Below are 27,003 nucleotides of genomic sequence, written 5' to 3'. Positions count from 1 at the left end.
GGAGTCGGAGTCCAATAACAGCTGGAATACCACAAATTCTCCACTCATGAGGAATAGAGGTGATAGGCAGGGACGTGGGCCCTTTGAAGACATGCCCATTTATGTTGGCTTTAGAAACCAGGCTAGATGTTATAGGATAACTAAAAATGGTGAGGTAGTGTGCACGGGTATGTGGTTTTTAGGTCTGCTTTATTCAAACTCGCAAAGCAATGATATGATTTGCTGCAGTTTATTCTGCCACGGCTGAACTCGGCTCAGCAGCATAGAAGTCAATAACAGGCTGAGCGCTTGTCTTGCTGGGAGTCAAGTGCTGACGACTTTTCAAGTCAGCAATTCTGACGGGCTCTCAACTAGTCCCCTGGACAGATACACCGCCCCTCCATGGCAAATTCTGCATTAATGAAGCTCGTTTATCAAGTTGAGGGGGAAAAGGCTGGACGTGAGAAAGATTTGGAGTTTTCCCTGAGGAAGCTCAGACAGACTGTACAGAGGGATACTTGGGCAACAGAGTTCCCAAGATTCCTTTTCCTGTACCAGGCAGATTTATTCATTATGTTACGATCCCACCAATCCTCCCGGGTGCTCGAGAATGGTATTTATGGGTCTTTCCTCCCACTTTCATTCTCTCAGCAACCGTGTGAGGTAGATTAAATAAAGAGGCAGCCTCTTGCCCAAAGAGAACATCATGGCTGATCAGCGATTTGAACCCGGGCTCCTTTGAGGCACTATCAGGGCATTGCCCTTGCTCTGAAAGGTCTGCATTGTGGGCATTTCCCTTGTCAGTATCAAGGTCTGCAAATAAATAAACAACAAAAAATAAAATTTTATTTATATCCCGCCCTCCCCAGCCAAAGCCGGGCTCAGAGCGGCTAACAACAGTAAAAATAGCACAATTTACATAAAATCACAGTCAATTAATTGAAATACATTCTAAAATCAATTCAGAATCAAATTAATGGCAACCATTGGGCTAGAGTTCTATGAGGATTACAGAAGGAGAGAGGAGGTCGGACTGTGCCTTGGCCAAAGACCTGGTGGAACAGCTCTGTCTTGCAGGCCCTGCGGAAAGATGTCATGTCCCGCAGGGCCCTAGTCTCTTGTGACAGAGTGTTCCACCAGATCGGGGCCACGGCTGAAAAAGCCCTGGCTCTGGTTGAGGCCAGCCTAACCTCCCTGTGGCCCGGGATCTCCAGGATGTTTTTATTTGAAGACTGTAAGGTCCTCTGTGGGACATACCAGGAGAGGTGGTCCCGTAGGTACGAGGGTCCTAGGTCCGTAATGTCAGCAAATGAGGTATGCAGATCCAAGAGGGACCTGCAGCAATATGTAGTAGTGCAGAGCAATTTGTTTTAGCCCGGCAATGTCATAGTCTCGAACTCTGAAGAGCAGGAGGAACCAACTGTCTCTGGGGGGCTGTTGTACCCCCAACTGGGCAATCAGGCCAAGCTTCTGATGCTGGTGTTTCAAGAACTGGTGGTCCGAAACCTGCAGAGCCTGAGATGGGTCCCCCCCCCCAGGTACATAGACATTTAGACACTTGTCTCATAATTTCACAGGTTTCCACGAACCATTTCATCTAATATGTTTGTCATGTGTGGTGAGCCAGTGTGGTGTAGTGGTTAAGAGCGGTAGTCTCGTAATCTGGGGAACCGGGTTTGCGTCTCTGCTCCTCCACATGCAGCTGCTGGGTGACCTTGGGCCAGTCACACTTCTTTGAAGTCTCTCAGCCCCACTCACCTCACAGAGTGTTTGTTGTGGGGGAGGAAGGGAAAGGAGAATGTTAGCCGCTTTGAGACTCCTTCAGGTACTGATAAAGCAGGATATCAAATCCAATCTCTTATTCTTATTCTTCCTCCTCATGTTAGATAATAATAATAATAATCCTAGCTTCTGTTTTGTTTTAAAGCATCACACCTAGGAAGTTTGACATTGTTCAAGCATCTGAAGGACAGAAAATTGGAGCTGTCACTGCTGACATTGGAGATTTAACCTTGAACAAGAGGGGAGAAAGGACATCTTTCACTTTCAGAAAAGTGAGGAGAAGCCCTTGCAATTGCTGTAAGTTCCAGTTGTTCAGATACAAACAATGGAGCTTGTTGGGTCCCTCTCCTTTAAGGCTATGCTCCCCCCACTTAGCCCTCAGCTCTTAAAGGCATGGCTGGATTAACTGCTTCTCATTAAACCTTGTGCCATGTTCATTCTACACTTGTACGGAATCAAACGGTCATGGCAGTTCTGACTCTGTGGAACTCCCTGCCCATTGACACCAGACCAGCACCTTAACCACACTGTTTTTGGCACCTGCTAAACAATTTCCTTTTCTTTAGGCAAGTCGGGCCAGCTATGTAAAGTCAACATATATTTTAATGAGTGATTTACTTTAGAACGAGTATTTTAACTGCAGATCTTATTTATAATTTTAAATTATTTTGGGTAAATTCGTTTTCAACTTCTGACTTTTATCAATAATATTAATGTATATTTTATGCAAACCGTTTTTGCAATTAAGCAGCATTCAAATCCTGTAAAAGAAATGCATTTTTAAAAAGCAAGCTTCAACATGTCTTGCTGAGGCTACAGCATCTTACCACGTATTGCAGCAGTAGCCAACGTGGTATCCTGCAGATGTTGCAGACTGCAACTCTGGCCTTCCTCACCATTGACAATGCTGCCAGCTGGGCTGATGGGTGTTGCAGTATGGCAAGATCTGGAGGGCACCATATAATCTATCCCTCCTGTATCCCAGGAGTGTCATGCACTCGTCTCTGGGCTCTCCTGGCCTCCAGTTGTGGAATAAGCTGTCTTGGCAATATGGGAGCCCCAAAGGAATAAACTAGGGCTGAGTGGAAGGCCTATGAGAGCTAACAGCCTGCAGTAGGGGCACTTCTTTCCTCCTCTCTGGATATTCTTGCCAACTGTGCCCTAGGGCGTGACCACTGGTGACCACTACATTCCTACTGGTCCCATTCCCCTTCCCACTCCCAGGACTCTCAATATGTCATGGTCATAGCTGTCAACCGTCCCTTATTTGGCAGGAAACCCCCTTATCCCAGCGCCGTGTCCTGCTGCTGTCCCTTATTGATGATGTCCCTTAAATTTCCCGGGTTTCAAAGGAAGCAGCTCCTCTCCCTCCCTCCCTGCCGGCCAGGGAGGAGGGAGGCTCCAACTGTGTTGCTTGGCTGCGTTGCTCACCCAATACGGAGTCTAAGAACGACTGGGGGGTGGAGCTTGCATGCCTTGTGCCGATCAAATCGGCCGCGTTGCCTGGGGACTCGCTTTTGCTTAGCGCTTCCCAGCGGAGAGGTGACGGTGGTTTTCCTTGCTTCATCCCCTTTGCCGGGTTACTGCGCTGTGGGAACCACTGCTTGAGGCTTCGTTTGGCTGCTGGCTGGGCTTTCTACCTTTGGCTTGGAGGGGCTCAGAAGTCGAACATAGCTGTGTTTGGAAAATCCCTTATTTTGTCTGCTGATCCCTTATTTTTGAGGCTGCTGGTCCCTTATTTTTAAATCTGTAAGTTGCCAGCTATGGTCATGGTTCACTCAGGGCTGACCCATTTCCTTTGCAACACTTAATGCTATCCCTTCCAAGCCCCACCCTCTCTCCAGCTTTGCCACCTCTGATTGGTTGGGTGGAGCAGCAGCAGGTGAGCAGTTAGATTCCTGCCCTTTTGACTGGGTCTGTTGCACTACAGGGCTTTTATTCCTTGGTTGGTCTGCTGCTGCTACACAATATTGATTTCACCTGGAAATAACCTTTTTTTCTTTTTTGTCTCCTTTTAAAAACAAACCACTACCCCTTTTTCTCGACTAGCGACAAATTTGTCTTTGACAGTGCAGCAGGAGTAAGCAATATTTCCCACCTTTTAGCCTCCAGAAAGCATTCCTGTGGCCAAAGAAACCCTTTAGCACAGAACGCGCATCTTAATCAAAGTAAGACTTTTGAGTCGAGCATAGCTCTAGTAGTTCAGACAGTTTTACACAAACAATCTGATTGATGTGTTCAGAGAAAAAAAAATCTTTTTATTTGCTTCTTATGGTGTAAACTTTGGGAATTGCTGTTAAGGTTTGTTGCCACATCGGCACACCTAGGGAGCGTTCTTCTATGTAGTCACCCAATATAAGTTTGGGCTTTTTGTTGCTGGTTCCACACCATGCCATGAAGCATCCTGTCTTCGCCCTTATTTAAACTTGTACAATGCAGTTGTACCATTTTTGCATGCAACATGGTGCAGATATAGCATAGAAACCATGGTTTGCAAATTGAGATCCAGCCTAGGGGCACGCACTCACTCTCCTCCCCTGCTCCCCTCCCCAAAGAGAAGTCTTCCCTCCCTTCCCATCTCAACATCAAAAGTTTTGAAGAGTTATTTGTGCACTGGTGCTAACTATGCAACAGGTTATTCTAACCATGGTTCTCTTTTGAGCCAGAATTTGGTATTATTGTTTCACATAAACCATTAACTTCGGTGCAATGTAACTCTAAACCATGGTTAATATTGACAGTTACATGCAGACATGCAAAGTGAGTCTTTGTAATCATGATTATAGGGTTGCTGATCTTTCCTTCTAGTAGAAGCCCCTTACGCCTTGAGAGATGGCACTCCAAAAGATCCCCAGAATTTTGGAGGGTGCACAGGGGGCTCAAAGTACAAGGGGTAGGGTCTTCAAAGCCCCTATGCATGGGTAGAATACTTCTTGTGTTTTGGATCCTGGCCATAGTGTTTTTCAGATACAGTTCCTAGGATGTAAACCTAGGTCTAGTAACTACTCTGCCCATACCATACTCTTGCACCCTGATCCTCTTAGAGTATCTCAGTTTAAACCGAGATATAGTTCAGTGTTTCCCAAACTTGAGTCTCCAGCTAGCTAGCAAGACCAGTGGATGATGGGCATTGTAGTCCAAAAAGTGCTGGAGACCCAAGTTTGAGAAACACTGATTTAGTTCATCAAATGTATAGATTAGTGTAGATCACTAACTAGGTAATAGATGTGCCATTTTAAATTCAATTCAATTTTAAAACTGAAACAAAATGTGCAGTTTGGTTTGCAGTTTTCAGAATTCTCTGTTAAGTGAGCGCAATCCAAAATGGACCGCTCTGGTTTGGAGCACTGTGTTCTGTTTACGGACAAAGAAATCCTTCTCCTTTCCTACCCTGTAGCTTATCCTTCTGTGTGTGACAGTCAGCGTAAGGACACAGAGCCCTCCTTCCCGGATAATGAGAGAGAAGCCTCCAAGCTAGAAGAAAAGTATGTCCATGAGGTGTATGAAGGGATTGCCACACACTTCAGTAGCACGAGACACAGCCCATGGCCGCGAGTGGTTGAATTCCTGAGGACTTTGCCGTGTGGGGCTGTTGTGGCTGATGTCGGCTGTGGCAACGGAAAGTATTTAGGAGTCCGCAAAGACTTACATATGGTAAGGAACTATGTGGCTTTAGTCCTCCTTGCTTTGAAGGGGATAGTTAACCTATCAGAATTGCCTCTCCTGTGACATTTTTCCTGCATGGAAAGCTTTCCCTCCCTTTTTCTTTTTCTTTCTCCTCCTTTCCTTTGCCTCCCAAAAAGGTCCCACAAAGTGACTTACAACACAGTAGTTCAGTTTCGAATATATAGGCTGGAATCAGGGGGAGGATGTTTCCAATCCCTCAGATGGCGATTCTGACTTTTATTTGGCTTTGGAAGGTCACCTGAGTTGAGCCAATATTCAAACAGGCCATTCAAAATGATAAAGAGTTCCTAAAGCCCAATAAAGCCGTCATAACAATTGTGGCATGTGTCAGAACCAGGCCAGGGTTGTGGGCGGCCGAATCTGGAACCTGGAGCATGTGCTTGCCATCATGGTGGGATCCTGGCTGTCAGTTGCTGGCACTGGCTGTAATGCACTCGGCTGCAAATTATGGATGTGGAGAGGCAAATTGGCACTCGCTTTTGAGATGATTAAAAATGAACAGTATCCCTTTATCTTCGAGTGAACTCGTTCCCTCCTCCTCCTTCCATCGCAGGGCTGCTTTCCATGGTTCTGAAACTCCTGGCTTCTCTTTCTTGTCCAGGGTCCACCAGCACAAAGCCAGCAGGGGCAGCTGTAGCATCTTGCCTCCTGGTGGGGACAGAGATATGGATCAGGACACTTATACCGCCTGCTGTTACCACCAGTGTTTCACATCTCTGCTCTCCGTAGAAGCCCATCAAGCCTGTGCAGAAACAATTGTTGTAGCGTCTTAGGCTTGGCCATAGACCTAGACTTCTGCAGCTCTTGGTTCCAGTTGGGGATCCCCCTGAAATTGTGCCCCCCAGTCCCATCTTGGCTTTTCCCACTGCCTTGAAGTTTTTCCTCTCCAGTGTGTCCTGAAACTGCTGCGTCTGTATTTTGACAACTAAATTTTGCCATTACAAGCCTAACCGGTTTGACCAACTGTGCCTGGATTCATGCTATATTACCATATAATGATACCTGAGGTTATATGTAATAATCCCAAGAAAAGTCAAGAAAATGTGATAACACAGAGAGCAAAGTTCCACATCCCCCCCTTTTCAGGCAGCGCTTGAAGATTAAAACCCCAGGAGAGCTGCTTCAGCTGCAGAGTACATTTCACAGCTGCTGTTCAAAGTACAAAGCCAGAGGGGGGAAAAGACAAAGTAGAGCAAGGATGGGCAATCTGTGGCCTTTCACATTTTGATGGACTTCGACCCCCATAATCCCTGGCCGCTGGTTGAGGTCCCCTGAAGGACACAGTTTCCCTACCCCTGCTCCCAGAGCAAAGGTGACCAATTTCTGTTTTCTCAGGAACCACATTGCCTTCCAAACCATCGTCAAGTCAAGAATAATAATAATAATATTTGTACCCCATCCATCTGGCTGGGTTTCCCCAGCCACTCTGGGCGGTTTCCAACATAGATTAAAAATACATCAAAATGTCACACAATAAAAACTTCCCTGAACAGGGCTGCCTTCAGATGTTTTCTAAATGTCAGGTAGTTGTTTATCTCTTTGACATCTGATGGAAGGGTGTTCCACAGGGCGGGTGCCACTACTGAGAAAGCCCTCTGCCTGGTTCCCTGTAGCTTTGCTTCTTGCAGTGAGGGAACTGCCAAAAGGCCCTCGGCATTGGACCTCAGTGTCCGGGCAGAATGATGGGGGGGAAGATGCTCCTTCAGGTATACTGGGCCGAGGCTGTTTAGAGCTTTAAAGGTCAACACCAACACTTTGAATTGTGCTTGGAAACGTACTGGGAACCAATGTAGGTCTTTCAATGTAGGTGTTATGTGGTCTTGGCGACCGCCCCCAGTCACCAGTCTAGCTGCCGCATTCTGGATTAGTTGTAGTTTCCGGGTCACCTTCAAAGGTAGCCCCACGTAGAGCGCATTGCAGTAGTCCAAGTGGGAGATAACTAGAGCATGCACCACTCTGGTGAGACAGTCCGCGGGCAGGTAAGAGCTTCATAGCTCTAATAAAAAGGAGCTTAGACATTGCCAAGGAATTACATGCACAGTTCAGAGACGTGAATCATGACATTGTGGAAGAAAACCCCTCACTTTCATTACCGCACTGGGGGCGAAATGTTAACCCCACACTGATTAAAAGTAGGTAGATTGCCAGGGGCCAGGTAAAATTGCTTTGTAGGGCAGATATGGCCCCGTGGATTGTGAGTTGGCCACCCCTGCTTTAGAGCACAAAGCCTACATGCACAAATGTGTTTCTCTAGTCTTCTTCCGGGTATCTTTGGTTTGGAATATTCCAGGAACTTTAATCAGCTCAGCGCATAGTGAAACTATGGAACTTGCTCCCACAGGAAACAGTGATGACCGCTAACCTAGATGGCTTTAAAGGACAGATGCATGAAGGGAAGGGTAATCAATGGGCTGCTTGCCATTTTGACTGTGTTCTGCCTCCACAGTTAGAGGCAGCAATGCTTCTGAATACCACTTGCTGGAAACCACAGGAGTAGAGAGTGCCTGAAGCTCTTGTGCTCGAATCCTGCTTTTGGGTTTCCCATAGGTATCTGGTCAGCCACTATCAGAATACAGTTCTGGACTGGACGGGCCGTTGGCCTGATCCATCAGACTCTTCTGAAGTTCAGTCGACATATCTGAAGTCTTCCACTGGCCTACCTCTTATGATGGTGGCATATTTGGCTTCTGCCAGTGTAACTGGTCTACCAAATCCTATGACATCTCAGCTGATAGACCCTAGCCTTAAGATTGCTCCCTACGAGTAATAAAATGTTAACTGGCACACAATTCGAAAGCCACTTTTAGACAGTAAGCAAACCCCAAGCAGACTTGCTCCTGAAGAGGCCAAGAGAAGCTTTATTGTTGCTAAACTTTCTCCCTCTTTGCGGCAATCCGTCATTAAGATTTGTCTCTCCAGCAAGCTCTCTCATTCAGGAACTGGCGTCTGCAATGTAGTTAATATCCCAAATCAACTAATAATTATTTTCAGGCTACAACATTCAGGCATAAACACGCCCACTTATAAATCAGTAGATTCCTTCTGGTTAAAAATAAATTGCCTGAAGCAGATGCATTATAATTCCAGACAGGGAATTATAATAGGAACTTTTATTTTATCAGTGCGCAGAAAGAAGGGAGATAAACATGCCTGCCAGTTATAACGATGATAATAATAAACATACATCAGGTTGCTCCAGTATTATTGCAGCATGCCCGGCAACATCACAACGGCTCACTTCATAAATTTGGTGTGGTTTTAGCTTGGGTCTGAATTGTTTGACAGAGTGTGTGAGAAATGGCCAAAGGAGTGTTAAAATTACCAAGAGATTTTTGAGAGAGACTCTTGGGGATTGGAAGCAAGTGATAGATTTGCTACACTGGCCAAAAGGCAAATGTGGATTTGGGATGATGGGAACCTCACACATCCTTTCAATCAAAGTATTGCTTTATTAGCCAATGAAAAGGGAACATATTTTGTAGGTGAAGGACTCAAAACAGCTGACAGGTGAAAAGAAAGCCAAAAATAAAAATAGGGAGCCCACTGGGTATATGATACAATTCTCCTTTTCGTGGCAACGAGAGATGGCCTTCTCGTTTTTAGACGCAGCCCCTTCTCTCTGAAAGGTGACGCGGCAGCTCTCTGTGAGGGAAAACAAAACACTACGTGAAAGAAATGTTAAAGGTCTGACTCAGAACAAGTGAAGCAAGGGAATTTCTCTCTCCTTTCTCTGTCTCGCACTGTGGCTGCATGCTGTCATCTTTCTTGCTGTGTTTGTATGAATTTGCCCGAATTTAATTTGCTTCCTCGAGACTCTCATGCTATTAGTTATAGCTGAGATGTTTCTCTAGGGAGCCACATAATTTCATTTGGTGGCTGGATTTCAAAATTAGATGTAGTTCTCTCTCCATCAGCTTTCTGATGAGTCGCATCAATCAGGTTTCAAATGGACTTAAATGATCTAATTCCACCAGGAGGAGTTAGTTATTGTGAGGTAAAGCTAAAATGACCACAGTATCCTGTGGTTCTTTTTGTTCCCTGAGCTTGGGGAGATAATCAGCATCTTGTGGATGGCAGGCTCCCTAATAATTATTATATTTTGCATCTTCCCATCTCCGTCGCTAACCTGGTAATAGAAATAAATGTGGCCACTGCCAAAAATATAGCTCTATTATAGGGTGAAACCATGGCACTTTGGTTTCTTTCCTTCACAGCCTCAAGAAATGTGGACAGGAAGAACAGAACAGCTCCTAAGATTCTTTGGGGAAAGCCATGGGGGACCATGTGTTGAGATTCCTGCATCTCAGGGGGTTGGACTAGATCAGGCCCGTCCAACTCCCAAGAGACTGTGTTCTACTCCCAGTATGAATAAACTGGCAGTGATCTACCCATTGTCATTGAGGATTGACCACAGTTGTTGAGCTTTTTGGGGGGAGGATTGACCTGAGTTTTTTGGGAGAGATAATGGTTGTTGAGCTTTCGTGGGAGAGGATTGCAGTTTACTTAAGCCCGCGATCAGGATCACCAGGGGATCTACCTATCGATCATGGTCAACCGGTTGGACATGTCTGGACTAGATGATCCTCTGGATCCCTTCCAACTCTATGATTCTATGACTGTTTAAAGTGGTATAATACTGCTTCAGCATCTTAAAAAGTAGAGACATTACCTTGCCGACAAAGGTCCGTATAGTAAAAGCTATGGTTTTCCCAGTAGTGATGTATGGAAGTGAGAGCTGGACCATAAAGAAGGCTGATCACCGAAGAATTGATGCTTTTGAATTATGGTGCTGGAGGAGACTCTTGAGAGTCCCATGGACTGCAGGAAGATCAAACCTATCAATTCTGAAGGAAATCAGCCCTGAGTGCTCACTGGAAGGACATATCCTGAAGCTGAGGCTCCAATACTTTGACCACCTCATGAGAAGAGAAGACTCCCTGGAAAAGATCCTGATGTTGGGAAAGATGGAGGGCACAAGGAGAAGGGGACAACAGAGGACGAGATAGTTGGATAGTGTTCTCGAAGCTACAAACATGAGCCTGACCAAACTGAGGGAGGCAGTGGAAGACAGAAGTGCCTGGCGTGCTCTGGTCCATGGGGTCACAAAGAGTCGGACACGACTAAACGACTAAACAACAACAAAATACTGCTTCAAATGTATGGTTATGGATGTGAGGCAAAGGCACTCTGCAGATGCTCAGGAGTGTTCGTCTTTGTTACTTCACCCGCTGCAAGGCTAAACGTTGGGATTTCAGACGGGATGATGGGCTGATCCAGATGAAACCCTGGCTCACATAAGCATGGGGGGAAAGGGAGAATGAGTTAATTAAAATAATATGAAAGTGCCTCTGATAATCCAGTAAGATCATTACATCTTCTTAGCAACTCGTAATTATCTGTGTCCAGTCATTATGGGCATGCCTGCAGCTCCCATCGTATTATTTATATCAAATGCAAATTTAATCTGAAGCCTCTGTAGCCTTTGCAGTTTCTTCTCTGCATCTCAATTGAGGTAGGCAATGCTCCTGGGGTCTTCCCCCCTCCCCACCTCCCAGTGCAAGATCTAATCTTTTGTTTTGGGCAGTACTGGATTCGCTTTAATACATAGGACGTTACAAGTAAGCCCGACTTCACAATTATTTGATGTAATTTAGATGCAAATTAGGAACCTCATATTCTGCCGGTTGTAGGCTTTCTTCCTCTTGGTTAGCTTAGCTGCAGCTCATTACATTTCATCAGAGTACAGTGTTGCCTCTTTTCAAGGTCACTCCAGTATTGTCTTTTTGATTGAATTCCTGCTTCCCAGTCAATTTATACTGTACATATCTGGGACAGAGTGTGATTGAAATCAGAAGAATTGTGCCTCTTTTTTTAATCATGGAAGGTGGCCACAGGTACAGTCAATGAAGCACTCACTTTCTCCTCTTTTCAGCTGCTTGTTTGTACATGGAACCCTTTCATAGAATTGTTCATAGACTTCTAGAGGTGGAAGGGACCCTGAACATCATCTAGTCCAAGCCCTTGCAAAGCAGGAATAGGCAGCTGTCCCATACAGGGATCAAACCTGCAGCCTTGGTGTTATCAGCACCATGCTTTAACCGGCTGAGCTATAAGGCTACTTAAACCTTTGAACCTCATTGGACTCTTAAGTGCTGCGGCTTCATTGGCTAAAGTCCCTGTTTGAAGTTGAGTGGTGCCTTAAATTTCTTTAATCTTTCTCAAGATTTCAGGGAGGGAGTCCTAGCTCATTGGTAGAGCATCTAGCGTCCGTGCAGAAGGTACGAGCTTCAATCCACAGCAACTCCAGTTGGGCCTGGGATGGAATATCCCTGTCTGAAATCCTGGAGAGCAGCTGGCAATCAACACAGACAGTTCTGAACTAAATAGACTATATAAAGCAGCTTCCTGGTAGAAATGGCTGCTGGTCAAAATTTGCCTTGTTTGCAATGCTTTTTAAATTATTTTTATTTAATTGCATTTTTAAAAATAAAAAAAAATAGGTGTTAGCTTCTACCAAAGGCCAACGACATTTTGAGGAAAGGAAACCAAATTATTTTATTCTGGGAGTAAGGAGCACTTTGCTTTTGACACCCTCTGCAAAATCCAAATGATAACGAACTACTTTACTGGGACATTGTGGAGCAGAGGAGGCTCAGAAGACAAGACAGCCACCGCAGTGCAGCATTTCAAAGGAGACGGCATTTCTACCACACATGCTGGAGAAATCCAGAGGTGCCATTTCAGCGTGTCACATCTCGACAGTCCTCTTTTATTCCTTCTTTCTGTTGATTCAAGCCAATAAAAACCAAAAGTCAGAGGAATTGGCCACCCTCCAGGTGCCCGGCTTGAATCCTTGTTGACCTCCCTGTCTGCGACTCCCGGCAAGATCAAGGCGAGGTCTTTATCGGCGATTCTTCCCAACGTGAAGAAGAACACACCACTCCTCCCCCCCTCCATTCCCAGGGAGGGGAAAGAGACAGACAGAAATATATTTACATGCTTTTATTCCTGTCTTTCCAGCAGTACAGAGAAATCATGTCTGTACTCTCTCATCCCAACTGCAGAGAGAGAATAACTCCACCCATGTACTTCCAGTACAGGGTCATGTGCCACTCTGAGCTAACATCCGGCACTCAGTGCACAGAACAGACTGTCCCTGGTTCCCACGGTACAGTCCCAAAACATCAACATCCTGTTTTCCATTCCAGCCACCTGGAGCTCGCTTCTGCATTGCTCCTTTTTCGTAACACTTTCTTCAAATTTCTACACAAGTATGCAGTTAAAATTTTGAAGAAGTGAGATCCAACCTTGAGATACTCAATTATTTCTTCCGCGGAGGAAAAAAATATTCCAGAAATTCAAAATACTTGCAGGCTTTGTTGGGGGGGGGGGGGAATGTCTGAAGGAAAGTAGATATCCTGCCTGTAGGTGATTTTTGCAAAATCCGCACGAAACTTTTGTATGTATCTTGTTAAGAGTGCAGTCCTTCCCATTTTCTCTTGCAGTTTGGCTGTGACCGTAGCATGACTCTTGTGGACATTTGTGGAGAGAAGGGATTTCAAGCCTTTGTGTGTGATGCTCTCAGAGTACCAGTACGAAGCGGCTCATGTGATGCCTGTATCTCCATTGCCGTCATCCACCATTTTTCAACAGTGGTAAGTTAAACTCTTCCCTAAGATTTGTTGCCATTTCCTTTACACAGCAACACTGGATGTCTTATACAGTCGTAACTTGGTTCTTGAACGCCTTGGTACTCGTACATTTTGGCTCCCGAATGCCGAAAACCTGGAAGTGTGTGTTCCGGTTTGCGAACGTTTTTTGGAAACCAAACGTCTGACATGGCTTCTGTGGCTTCTGATTGGGTGCAGGAAGCTCCTGCAGCCAATCGGAAGCCGCGCCATGGTTTTCGAACATTTTCAGAAGCTGAATGAACCAAGGTACGCCTGTACTGGGTCTATCTATCCCATCACTGTCTCTTCCGAAGGACAGCAGCTTCCCAGGGGTCTTGGCCAAGACCCATCATCCACTTTGGCTTTCAGCCAATATGAGCTGGTTTCCGTTGCACTTTCTTTTCCGTTGATGGGTGGGGCTAGGCCATCAGGACACCCATGTTTAACTTCTCAGCCATTAGCTGGCTAAGAGAGCCATCCTATAGCGAGATGAACAAGGGTGGGCGGAGTTAGGATCCATCCAATGGGTCTCTGGCTGAGCTGGGAGGTTTCTGGTGCAGCCAGGCTATATTGGCATAACACCCCTTTCTTGGCTCAGCCAGAGGCATCTTCCCCATCCAGACTTAACTAGGGCCCAGCTGGCTGAGTTGAGCCTGGTGGATCTTAAGCCATCGTAAGCCCTAAAAAGGATGTGTGGAGGGGGCGACTCAGCCTGGATCTTAAGTAGGGCAGGGCGATATCTGGTTTTCAACATCACAATATATCACCAGCTAAACATTGTGATATACTGATATATTACAACATCTGAAATAAGGATGGAACTATGTAGAGGCATTAGCTGGCTTCAGGGTTTTTCCCACATTGTGATTTTTGCATAGCGCATGCACACACACACACACACACACACACACGTCATAATTTGCGATATATTGCCAGGTCAAAAACTATGAAGCCGATATGGACTTCAAACCGGTTTTGGATGATATATTGCCCAGCCCTAACTCCTAAGCCTGTTCAGAATGGTCATGTGACCCAGCCACCTAGCATAAATTAAACCAGCAGAAAAGGTGGTGTCACTCAAATACTGTCTTAAGTACAGTGGTACCTCAGGTTACATACTCTTCAGGTTACAGACTCCGCTAACCCAGAAATAGTGCTTCAGGTTAAGAACTTTGCTTCAGGATGAGAACAGAAATCGTGCTCCAGCGGCGCAGCGGCAGCAGGAGGCCCCATTAGCTAAAGTGGTGCTTCATGTTAAGAACAGTTTCAGGTTAAGTACAGACCTCCGGAACGAATTAAGTACTTAACCTGAGGTACCACTGTACTTGTTTTCCCTCTGCCAGGCTTAGGCTGGCTCAGTCAGCAGTAGTCCCACTCCTAAGCAGGAATTTGAATCTGGTATACGTCACAGCTGCTTAATTTATGCCGGCTTGCTTTACTCCAGCTTCTATATGCAACAAACACACGTTTCAGGATATGGAAAGCTATGGTGCCCAAGGCTTGGCGCTGGATACCCAAAGGGCTACTTCTGCCCATATGAACCTGTGCACACACTCCAGTTCTTAGGGGAGGAGGCCCTGTTCTGTATCCTACCACCATCTGAGATGCCATTGGTAGGTGGGAGGAGCAAACCCTTCTTGCATAGAAGAGCCAGGGCCCAGATTATGGATTGTCTTGTTATGAAACATCCAGATTTAGGCACCAATTGTTATCTTTTTTTCCTTACTTGGGCACACCTTACAACAATGTGCTTACATCTGTGACGGTTGCTCCTTTTTCATTTGAGCAAGCAATCATAAAAATGGCAAGCATAAGCAGTCTTTTAAGAGAAAAACAACAGCGTTCAAATGGAGGTTGATAATTGCCTTGGGTATTACAGAGCAGGAAAAAAATTATTTTACCAAATAAACAGATAAAGAGCAGTACAGGTGTTCCTGATTATATAAACCACTAGAGCACATCAGTTTTCCTTTGCTGTACTCGAGGCGTTGTTCTCCTTTCCCCTTGACCAGGAGAGAAGGCTGGCCGCTCTCTGCGAATTAGTCCGGCTGCTGAGGCCGGGTGGAAGAGCCCTCATTTATGTCTGGGCTATGGAACAGGAATACAAGAACCAGAAGTCTAAATACCTGAAAGAAAAAAGAGCCCGCGGTGGTGCGTCGGAAGAGCTCGGCAGTGACACAGTAGAGGAAACAGGCGACAGTGACTGCCAAAGTTCAGTGCACCCCAAGAGCAGGTGTTGCAATGCAAACCAGGCCGTTCATGTCAAACTGCCCGTTCATACCAACAGAACATCCTTTGGCTCCCAAGACTTGCTGGTCCCTTGGCACCTGAAAGATGGCATGAAGAAGAAATACAGGCATGTCCAGTCTCATCAGCCTGTGGGATGCTCTGCAGACTCGCAGGAACTTAGTCCCATATTTCACCGTTATTACCATGTCTTCTCCAAAGGAGAACTGGAAGCGCTCTGCAAGAGGCTAGATTGCATAGAGGTACAAGAGAGTTACTATGACCAAGGGAACTGGTGTGTAGTTCTTGAAAAGCGGTAACTTATCTATGAAACCTTGCAGGTTGCCAAAGTGGAAAGGGGATGACATAAATATTTGGTTGCAAAAGGGTATTTGGGCAGCATTTGGCTTTATGTTTATAAAATAAATATTCTTTTTAGAGTGTTGCTGGGATTATTTTACTTACCAGTTTAGGAACTTCTATCTTGCTCTGGCTTTACCAACCAAGTATATTTCATTTCTCTTGTTAAATTTGGTATTCTGCCTTTCTACATTGAGGTACTCAAGGCAGTTTACACCCCTTAACAAGGACAGCCCCAACAGCTGCATGAACACAGTTGAATCAGGACTTGTCACTAAATGCAGCATCTGTAACTTGAGTCAACCAGCAGAGTAAGACAAGATGCTGAATAACAGTAAAGGGGCCTAAAGTGAAGGATTGTCTAGGACAGTAAAGAAAATAAAAATAAAGTGAAATGGTGGTTTTGGAACTGCATAAATAAATGAATGGGTGCTCAAGAAATCAGAGGAGGTTGTGGAGAATGGATTGTGAAGTTACATGGAAAGAACAATTAAGAGCATAAGAGCAAATGTTTGTCCTGAATGTAAAAGTTTATTATATAAAGTTAAGTAGCGTTGGCAAGTAGAAAACAAACAAACAGAATAACCCATTAAAAAAGGCAATATAAGCAGAGACTTATAAACTTTAAACTAATCCAGAATCACAAGAGACCATAATGTTCAGCACAGTCATTGGCTCATTTCCCCAGTTTCCTTATGTACAAATGTTCCCCAACTCTTTACAGTGATTTAATTTTCATCTCTGGTTCGCAGCAATGTCCCCATTACCTTCCACAATCTTTGTAAGCCTGACATTTTATTTTTTAGATGGAATGCAATGGATTGGGGGCTGGGTTAAAAGAGGCAGGGGTCTAAGGTTTCTGTAAGGCACCAAGCAGGTCTCGAACCATGATGTCCAGCCTCTGCTCTCCAGCTCCTTACTTCTTGCACCACCAGGCCAGGCAGAATAGGCTGTGTGTGCGCCCTCTAAAGGTAAAGCGACCCCTGACCATTAGGTCCAGTCGTGGCCGACTCTGGGGTTGTGGTGCTCATCTCGCTTTATTGGCTGAGGGAGCTGGCGTACAACTTCCAGGTTGGCCAGCATGACTAAGCCACTTCTGGCGCACCAGAGCAGCACATGGAAACACCGTTTACCTTCCCGCCGGAGCGGTACCTATTGATCTACTTGCACTTTGTGCTTTCGAACTGCTAGGTTGGCAGGAGCAGGGACCGAGCAAGGGGAGCTCACCCCGTCACGGGGATTCGAACCGCCAACCTTCTGATCAGCAAGTCCTAGGCTCTGTGGTTTAACCCACAGCACCACCCACGTCCCCGTGCGCCCTCTAGGCTGCAGTTTTAGCTCAAATGCTGTCAGCTGATCCTTCCAAGTCCACTTAGACACATCTGTTGCTATAAAGCCCTTTTTGGCCAAGCCAGCTCATCAGCCTAAGCATCTTGAGTGTAAAGATGTTGCTGCTTCCTCTTCCTGACAGTTTGCTCAGACTGTGATGAATGCCTGCCTGAGGCCTCACATCCACTTCTGGTCCCTTTAGTGTTGTCATCCTTCCTTGAAACTCAGCCTTTTGCATGTCTCTGTCCTTGACTCTGACCCTTCAGTCTTGGCCTACTTGTTCTGGTACCTGACCTCTAGCTGTTCTACAAACACATCTCTTGTCTCCGATCCTTTGCTCCTCGCGTCTGCCTGACCTCTACCCCAGCTGCTGGCTTTCTAGTGTTCCTTTACATGGAGCTAACTGGACCCCCAGCTGCAGCCCATCTCAAAAGTAGGTCAACACCTAACAGCTTCTTAGACTACTTGACAAGGCTCATCTGAGGTATGTGTGGTGCTCTCTGGGTATCTCTTTGCCATGATTCTCACAGGCTCTTGCCAATTAAAGTGAACGAACAGATGCTTTATTGCTGACATTAACACGGGAATAAACTGCTGAGGTTTGTAAGTGTAGGTGTAAACACATCTGTGTGCCAAAGTAAGAGAAACTGATGTCTTGGAGATGTCCAGCGCTGGGCAGGAAATATGTGAACTACCTTGAGAATCCTCAGTGCGTCTCTTTGATGCTGTCTCATGTTGGGGTGAGGAGAAAATTTCTCTCTCTCTTAACCCTGAGAATGTGTGGGTGGATAGGAATTCTCATTGGCTTTAAGACTGCGCGCTTATAGCCCTGAGGGTAAATCAATAACCAATTACTTTCCTTTGCATTTGCTTTCATTATTGCAAATGCATTTGCAAGGCCCAGCGAGACTGCCAGATTGACATAGCAGACAACTCAACCACAACACAATGCAAATGACAATATAAAGCACACTGGAGATACTCAGCTGCTACACCAGTGGAATGGCCTGCCTATCCAGTATCCAGTCTGGGAGGGGAGGGGAAAAACACACAACTGGAAAATCCTCATACAGTGGGGGAAGACACGACTCCAACTTCCACAGAAACACCACCAAAGTCCACCAATCAGGTGCCATGTTGGTGGTGACACCCACATGGTGCCCCCCCCAGCAGCCAACGAACTTGTATCAATGGATAACAAGATCCCAATACATAATATGGTGTGTCATTTTAGGGGGTGAAACTTAATTTTTGCAAATTTCTTCAGCGAGTGGTCTTAAAAATATGTTTTTTGGATGCTGTGGAAACTTAAACCAGAAGACGTGATTTTACCGGTCAAAGGATCTACGTGGGTCTTTTTGGTTGCAGGTGCCGAAACAATGGCTTTATAGGCAGGATGAAAGGGGAAGGGAGAAAGCGTGAAACTGGCGGCACCAACCAAGGATTTCAGAAATATATGTCTCCTGCTAGAATTCCTATAATGTTTTCCCCCTAATTATCTACAGATTATGCTTGCATGTTTTGTCTCTCTGAGAAAACAGAAATAAATTATGGCCCTGCTGCCGACATTGCATAGTTTGAATTTCAAATGTAGCCACACAGAATCCTCATTAAGTTTGCCTGTAATGTGGAATTGTGTAGATGCACACACACACACACACACACACACAAAATCATTATTGTTGTTGTTTAGTCGTGTTCGACTCTTCGTGACCCCATGGACCAGAGAACGCCAGGCACTCCTGTCTTCCACTGCCTCCCGCAGTTTGGTCAAACTCATGCTGGTAGCTTCGAGAACACTGTCCAACCATCTCATCCTCTGTCGTCCCCTTCTCCTTGTGCCCTCCATCTTTCCCAACATCAGGGTCATTATATATATAAATAAATGAGGTCATTATATATAAAAATAAAATCATTATATATATAAATAAATGAGGTTGTACCCTGCAATCATATCTCTAAACAAATAGTGTTGTACCCTGGAATCAAACCTCAGATTCCCTGCATGTAAAATGTGAGCTGTTCCACTCAGACGGCAGCTGTGTGCAAGTGTATATTCCTCTCTGACCTTTTATCGAATCGGACTAATAAAATACCTTTCAGCCTTCTCGGCACCTTGAAACTTTCCAATCTCATGAGCCACCGAAAAAAAAAATTCAAGGAGGCATGTGTGGGGGTGGGGTGGGGGTTTGTAGGTTTTGAACCATTTATTTACTCCTCATCCAAATCGGATCAATAAAGGAACAGCCTCTCCTGCCTCCCTCAAATACCCATATTTGATGTGGAGGGTTGGGAGAACCCCCCAGAACAGTGCACATGGTGGGGGTGGGGAGAAGCGACACATCCAATCAGTCAAACATAAACACAAATGGCCTAGAATTGTGAGGTATTGCCTTATCTCAGGAAATACTGATTTCATCCATGAGGATGAACAGCCTCAGGACTTGCCATCAGGTGTCAGCTTTATGAGGCATCTGTTAAGGCCCACAGCTTACCCCCACAATCTCCTGGCCCCACTGCTGTTTCTCCTTGCTATTGTCACATCTGAGCAATCAGGCAGAAGTGGGGAACCTAAAGTTTGAGGCCCAAATGCGGCCTCCCAGGTCTTTCCATCAGGCGCTTGGGGGTCTCTGCAGGCCAGATGCATCCAATCAACCCTCTTGCCAGCCCTAATTTAGTATTGTGGTTGGTGGTTGTTACTAGATTTATATACCGCCTCAGGGCAGTTCCCAGGATAAAAATATAAGGTAAAAATACAAGTAAACATAGGGGTTTTTTTCCAGCTGGAACTTGCCAAAACTCAGTTCTGCCACCTCTCAGGTGGGCGCCATTGCCATTCTAAGAGAACAAGGGCGAGTTCATGGCGAGTTCCGACTGTAGAGTATTAGCTTTTGACTGGGTGAAAATTGTCCTTGAACTCCAATAATGCCACTTGCTTGTCTACATCGAAGAATAAGAGGGTTGTGTAAGGGTGTGCAGGAACTAAGCAGCTGTGAGAAGGTAAAATTTACCATGATCACTCTGCCCCTGGCCCCGCCTGTCACTGACATGGGACCCTGGAAGATTGCCCAAAAAGGTAAGATGCCGTAGGGCTGAAAAGTATTTCCTACCCTGCAATGTCAGCTGACTTAAGTTGTGGGGGGGGGGGTGTCTCCCAAGAAAAGTGCAGTTGATAACTAAGGAGGAACGAAGGGGAAGAGATAGACCAGTTAGGTACCTCCAGGAAGAAAGCAATGATAAGCAATAATACTGCAATGTTTATAATATTTTTTCTGTGGCTTCTCTTTAATTGCATTTTTTTTAGCTTGAACAAACTATATGTGTGTTTTTTAACAGAAAAGAAATGAAAATAAAAGTAATGCATGAAATATGTCCCTTGATTGTTGCACATCATTTAAGGAGTTCAGGCAGAGGGTGGTGACTATTGTAATTTATAATATTTACAAAGCTTTGCAATAACAGTTTTTAAAATGCAGACATTGATTTCCATTGGGCAGCTTTCCCCTGATGTGAAGCAAACGATGGGCTAATGTGAATTAACCAAACTGTTTGCTTGATTATTCAGCTTTTCTTAAGCACTCGAAGAGAACCTGAAGAGTTCAGGAGTGGAGGCTGCGAGCTCTTATTTGCAAACCGTATAAGCTTATTTCACTTGGCTGAAAATGAAACTTCTACACCCAGATGCTAAACATGTACTGGGAATCTGAGTCATATGCCAGATTCCTCCAAGTTTTCAGGCCAGCTTCTCCCAACCTGGTTTCCTCCAGAAGTTTTGGACTACAATTCCCAGCAGCCCCAGCTAGTATAGCCAACGCTCAGGGGTGATGGGAGTTGGGAGTTCAGTGATGCCTGCACAGCACCTCATTGGCGTAGACTTCTCCAGGCTCCCTGACTTATTGGCTTAGTTCAGAAGAAACTGGGTTGATGGTCTTAAGTCATGGGTCACCATTCTTGCTTTTAACAGGGACAAAGCTGGCTTTTGATGGCCAGGGAAGGGGTACAAGATCATTCATATATTGCTGCCAGGTCTGAGTTATTGGGGTGCCCCTTAATACATCAATAAATGAAATAAATAGATAGAACATTCCCTCTGAATAGCCTTTCCTTTTTTCCCCAGGGAAAGGCCCTACACTGCCCTCTTAGACTGAGTGGTGTGTATAAATTTATGAGAATAAAAAGTTGCCAATTGAGGAGAATGGGAAAATTCACTACCTGGTGGAGAAAGGGGAAGGGGGCAGGATGGGTAGACCTTTGGTGAAGGTCAAAGAGAGAGCTGCACATTATAAGGTGAGGCACTAGCCAGCAGAAGAGCGGGGGGCCAGGAGAAGGTGCAAAGTGAGAGAACTGGGTTAATGCAGCCGCTGCAGCCGCTGTGGGTTAATGGCACCAGATAAATGAGCATGACAGTGGGAAGCTGAGACAAATGGCAGCCAATTAAATGGAGTCAGCCCAGTGGAATGGGAACAGAGATGGGAGCAATTAAAATAAATGACCATGGTAGATATTAAATATAGCACAGAAGCACAGCCATCACTCTGCATGGCAGCAGGCAACCGAGAGGCTGCTCAAGTAGGTTAGAAGCAGACAGTTGCAAATGTCCATGGAAGTTCTAGCTAGAGGCTGAAAAGGGACATCGGGGGCTGATTCTGAAAACCCTTGCACACCTTTGTGCAAAACCCGGTGTCACTCTGAAAATCAACAATTTAGTATGGCCCTGCCTGGGAAAGATTTAGAATTGCCCAGTAGTTTGTGATGGCAATAGGAACTCTATGGGTAAACTGGGTTTTAGATTACGTACATCAGCATTCTCCAAACTAGGGTTGCCCATCAACCATTTAAAAAACCCTCATGCTGTCTGATGTTGTGCTTCAAACAGAAGCTTGATATGCAGAAGACAGCAGGTGCAGCTTAAAAAAAAAAAAGTTACAGAGATATGAAGGTAAAGGTAAAGGGACCCCTGACCGTTAGGTCCAGTCTCGAGCAATTCTGGGGTTGCAACGCTCATCTTGCTTTACTGGCCAAGGGAGCAGGTGTACAGCTTCCAGGTCATGTGGCCAGCATGACTAAGCCGCTTCTGGCGAACCAGAGCAGCGCACGGAAACGCCGTTTACCTTCCCACTGGAGCGGTACCTATTTATCTACTTGCACTTTGATGTGCTTTCAAACTGCTAGGTGGGCAGGAGCTGGGACCGAGCAATGGGAGCTCACCCCGTTGCAGGAATTCGAACCGCCGACTTTCTGATCAGCAAGCCCTAGGTTCTGTGGTTTAGACCACAGCGTCACCCGCGTCCTTACAGAGATATAAGTTACCTTTATTTATGATGTTTTGGCATGAGTAGCGAAAACATAGCCTTGGCTGTGCACAAGAGAGATTAAGTCGAACGTCGGAAGATTCAGAGCAGACAAAGACCTTCTTTACACAGTGGCAAAGTTAAACTATGGAATTCGCTTCTGCGAGAGGCAGCAATGGCCACCAACTTGGATGGCTGCAAAATTCAGATCAGAAAATTCATGGCAGAGCAGATGAGGCTACCAGTGACTACTAACCACAATGTTCTGCTTCCATTGTCAGAAATTTTTGAATGCTAGTGGCTGGAGACCATAGGAGGGCAAAGGTCAGTTGCTCTCAGGTTCTGCTTGTGGGTATCCAATAGGCATCTGGTTGGCCACTGTGAAAACAGGATGCTGGACTAGATGGGCCATTGGCCAGACCCATTAAGCTCTCATAGGTTCATCTGAGGATGGAGTGCCCCCCCATGTCTTTGCTGAAAGGTGATTTACTTGGGGCTCCTGATTGCAAGACTGTTTTTTGTATTATACATCAACAGACTTGGGAGATCTTCAAGATTAGCAGAAGTCTGAAAAATCTTAAGGGGAAAAACTCCTAAGGGTGCATAGGTGTGGCGGGGACAGCGAAAGTGGCTCAATGGCTGATCTGATCTGTCAGTGTATAGGAGCACCCCGCACAGCAGGATTTTCTTGGAGATCCCGCTTGTTGCTATCTACATTTACTGTTGTTGGCATTTGTCTGCCTCGATGCACCTCTGGGGGTGAAATCAAACCACTGGAGAATCGCAGCTCCTGCTGTGGCTGCAGAGACCAGAAACTTGTAACTGCTGCTTCCCGCATTGTTTTTGCTGTGTTAGCAGCACAAAAGTGACCTCCCCAGGACGCAAGCCTTGGGCAGTGTGCATGGAGGTCCTGGGCTGCCCAGATGACAAGACACCCCCCCCTTTCGGCCTCATTGATCTGGTCCAAAGGAAAGCAATACGTTTGGCACCAGCTTGGCTACAGGGGTTGCCACAATGGTAGAAGTCAGCTGAGAAGTAAGGTAAAGGTAAAGGGACCCCTGACCATTAGGTCCAGTCGTGAATGACTCTGGGATTGCGGCACTCATCTCGCTTTATTGGCCGACAGAGCCGGCGTCCAGGTCATGTGATCAGCATGACTAAGCCGCTTCTGGCGAACCAGAGCAGCACACGGAATCGCCGTTTACCTTCCTGCCAGAGCGGTACCTATTTATCTACTTGCACTTTGACGTGCTTTCGAACTGCTAGGTGGGCAGGAGCTGGGACTGAGCAATGGGAGCTCACCCCGTTGCGGGGATTCGAACCGCCGACCTTCTGATCGGTAAGTCCTAGGCTCTGTGGTTTAACCCACAGCGCTACCCATGTCCCACCAGCTGAGAAGTAGTCAGCCCCATATAACAGCCAGACAAGATAACAGAAGTAAAAAATAAAGCATAGGAACCTAAAAACCACCTGCTGGATCAGGCCAATAGCCTGTCTAGTCTGGCATTCTGTTCTCACAGTGGCCTATGGGAAACGCTCATGCAGAACCCGAAGACAAGAGCACTCTGCCCTCCTGTGGTTTCCAGCAACTGGGGTTCAGGAGCATTGCTGCCTCTGACTGTGGATCCCATTAGAAGGCTCAGGTTGGCATGAATAAGGTCTAAGCAGTCAAAAATTTAGATAAAGTACTCTGCCAAGCAAACTCTGAAATATGAAGTAAGAAGGACAACATTTGGATTAGCTGAAATTCAGATAAATGGTGCAGCTTGTTTATGAATTCTGGGATGACCTTTCTAACGTAACGAAAGCAAAATGATAGTGATGGTTCATTACGACAGTATTGCTCGCAAAGTTCATTGTCACACATGCAGCGAAATGAGGTGGTTGAGAGACATTTCAGGCTGCAGAGGGAAACCACACGTGTAATTCTTCTGTATAAGCTAAAGTTTCCTGCAACAAGAGAGCTGGCACACCCTGCTGTGCTCATTTTCTTTCTTGTCTCCTCCTCCTCCTCTTTTAATATTATTAACAAATAAGAGCATTCAGAAAGACAGTCCTAACCACCTGGAGTCTACAGTGGTACAGTCTTCTTCACAGCCAGGCAGGATTGGTGGGGAGGATCTGTAGAACATCAAGACCCCTATTGGTGGTAGGTTCCAGAGGAATCCAGCCAGCATCTGTGGGGAGGGGAGGCCCTATATATTATCAAACACACCTCCTGGAAATCTTCCAAAACTCAGAAAGTTGCAGAAAGGAACAGCCAAAATGAACAGAAAGGTTGCAACATTCGTGACATTTTAGTTTAGAAGAAAGGCAAGGTGGGGAAGGGGAAGGACACGCAATAGAAGGGTGTAAAGCAATGCATGGTTTGGAGAAAATGAACAGAAACACATTTTGCTCCCTCTTTCGTAATACTAGAACCTGGGACCATCCAGTGAAGCTGGATATTGGAACATTCAGGACAAAGACAAAGACATCTTCACTGCTGGAAACCCCAGGAGGCGAAAGTGTACTGTTGGGTTCAGATCCTGCTTGAGAGCTTCTCACAAGCATCTGGTTGGCCAATTTTAGAACAGGATGCTGGAATAGATGGACCATTGACCTGGTCCAGCAGGATGCTCTTATGCTGCAACCACCTATAAAGAGGGCATTTATCCCCAGTTTTAGGCCAGGTCTATCTTTTCCCTTGCTGGTGTTCTTGCTTGAATAGCAGTCAGTGGTACAGTGGTACAGTATTGGTTTTGAATGTATTCTAGTGCAAGTTGCTGTGAGATTACTTTTTTGTAAAAGAAAAATTAATGTGTAGAATCAATCAATCAATCAACAAACCTTGCAGGGTTGCCCTGGAACCTCTCATCACTAGGGGAACTGAGGTGAGCAGGTATTGTTGTTAATTGGTGTTGCAAGTCAATCACATTATATGGGGTAAGGGGGCTATTGGGTTGTTTTTGTTTTTATTATGTATTTTGTGGTTTTATATCTTGATTTTATTCTGTGAACCGCCCTGAGACCCCTGGGTATAGGGTGGTATGTAAATTCAAATAATAATAATAATAATAATAATAATAATAATAATAATAATAATAATAATTATTATTCATTCTTATCCTTGCCACTTTGTTTGTAGGCCAGTGATGTGTTTCACAACATGCTGTGGGAAAGGACAGGTCGTCCATCACTGCGTTAATTTGATGAGCATACTGATTCACTTATCTGGAATTATCCCATTAGCAAGAGCCTTATGTCATTAACAAGAGCCATAATTTCATTCTGTTGCACAGATAATCAAATTGCACTGTTAATTAATATACAGCTTCTAGGTCTAGTTCTGCATATACAGCTTCTCATTTATTGCACTGTATTTTTTTTTAAAGGAAAAACTTTAAATATATTATCATAGCAAGCAAGGACCCCCCCCCCAATTGCTGACTTTCACAGGGGTGGGCGGGGAAGAGCTTCTTGCAAGATCTTGCATTGAACGACAGGTTGACTTAGGTGGCCTCCAAGAACCATTCTAACTCTTATTATTCTATTCTTACTATTCTATTATTCCACCTGTCATAACTGGCAGTAGAAGCCAGCTCCATAGTTTCATGGTGTAGGACCCTGACCACTCTTGGTTAGAGGAGAGCTCCAAAGACTCCCTAGGTGGACTTGATTGGATCCCTGAAACTCCCCAGTAGGGAGGCTCCAAAATGATGACCCCAATAGAGGCGTCAATGGAGGTAAAGGCCTAGCAGTCAGGAAGAACTCCTTCTCTGGCTCCCAATAATGTAGCTCTGTCCTTGGACCCAGAACCACCTTCTGCAGCAGAATGGCTTCCTCCTTTACCTTGCCATGTACAGGCTGCAGGAGGCACTTCAGCACCGTCAGAGTACTCACCTATTGTGCTGGTCCCGTGGGTTAACCGTGAGGCAAGGTCTGAGTCCAGTCCGAGGTCAGGGATGCAGTATGGAGGCAGACCATCAAAGCTGAAGCTGGGTCCAAGGCAGGGAGTCGGGTGAGGTCAGGAGCTCCAGCAGAAAAGCAGGACAGGGTGCAGACAGGAACTGGCTACCAACAATGTTGCTCCTGCAACCTGGGACTGGGGCTGGCTGGCTTTTATCTCCCCCTAAGCATAGGGCGGCCCCGATCCTCAGGTGACTCGCTTCTCCTGGCCTGGAGGCGAGCACTCTTCCTGTGGGAACTTAGTTCCCTCCACCTCTCTGCCCTGAGCCTCTGCAGCTCAGGAGAGGCTGGAGGGTTACCGGACCCAGAGGCAACCTCAGCTTCCTCTGACGGGGCTGAGAGTGGAGTAACTGCAGGCAATGGGTCCTCCATCACCTCAGGAGCCAGAGCAGACTCAGCTGGTGCCTGCACCTGAGGATTCAGTACAGGTGAGGACCCTTCAGGCTCAAGCCCCAGCCCCGGCTCAGCTGGTTCTGGAGGCGGGGAATCCTGTGCAGGCTGGGATTCCTCAGGTTCAGCCTCCGAGTCCGAATCCCAGGCCATCACACCTATAATCAGGCTCTCTCTAGGGAAATAGTGCTTGGAACCCATGTAGCTGAAAGAGTGCCTTCTTCCTTATATGCCTGTCCAGGCTTTGAGGTCATTGAGGGATGCCATTCCCACAGTTCTGCAGTTCTCTGAGATGTAGCATGTAGTGACTAGCCAGAGGGCATTCTCAACAGTGGCCCCTC

General features: G+C 45.9%; 1 protein-coding gene across 3 annotated transcripts in view; it reads left to right on the top strand.

Moving 5' to 3' along the window:
- Positions 1–15,670, top strand: part of ALKBH8 (alkB homolog 8, tRNA methyltransferase) — a 245,775-nt gene extending 230,105 nt beyond the window's left edge. For all 3 annotated transcript variants that reach the window (XM_053385748.1, XM_053385747.1, XM_053385746.1), the window contains exons 9-12: positions 1,907–2,058; positions 5,159–5,415; positions 12,954–13,103; positions 15,131–15,670. In XM_053385748.1, the coding sequence (XP_053241723.1) occupies positions 1,907–2,058; positions 5,159–5,415; positions 12,954–13,103; positions 15,131–15,664 (1,093 nt within the window). In that variant the 3' untranslated portion in view covers positions 15,665–15,670. The remainder of the gene's footprint in view (positions 1–1,906; positions 2,059–5,158; positions 5,416–12,953; positions 13,104–15,130) is intronic.
- Positions 15,671–27,003: the final 11,333 nt, after the last annotated feature.

This window comes from Podarcis raffonei, chromosome 4 (assembly GCF_027172205.1).
Source record: "Podarcis raffonei isolate rPodRaf1 chromosome 4, rPodRaf1.pri, whole genome shotgun sequence".
In the NCBI taxonomy this organism is placed as follows: Eukaryota; Metazoa; Chordata; class Lepidosauria; order Squamata; family Lacertidae; genus Podarcis; species Podarcis raffonei.
This window is presented reverse-complemented; position numbering and strand designations above follow the sequence as displayed.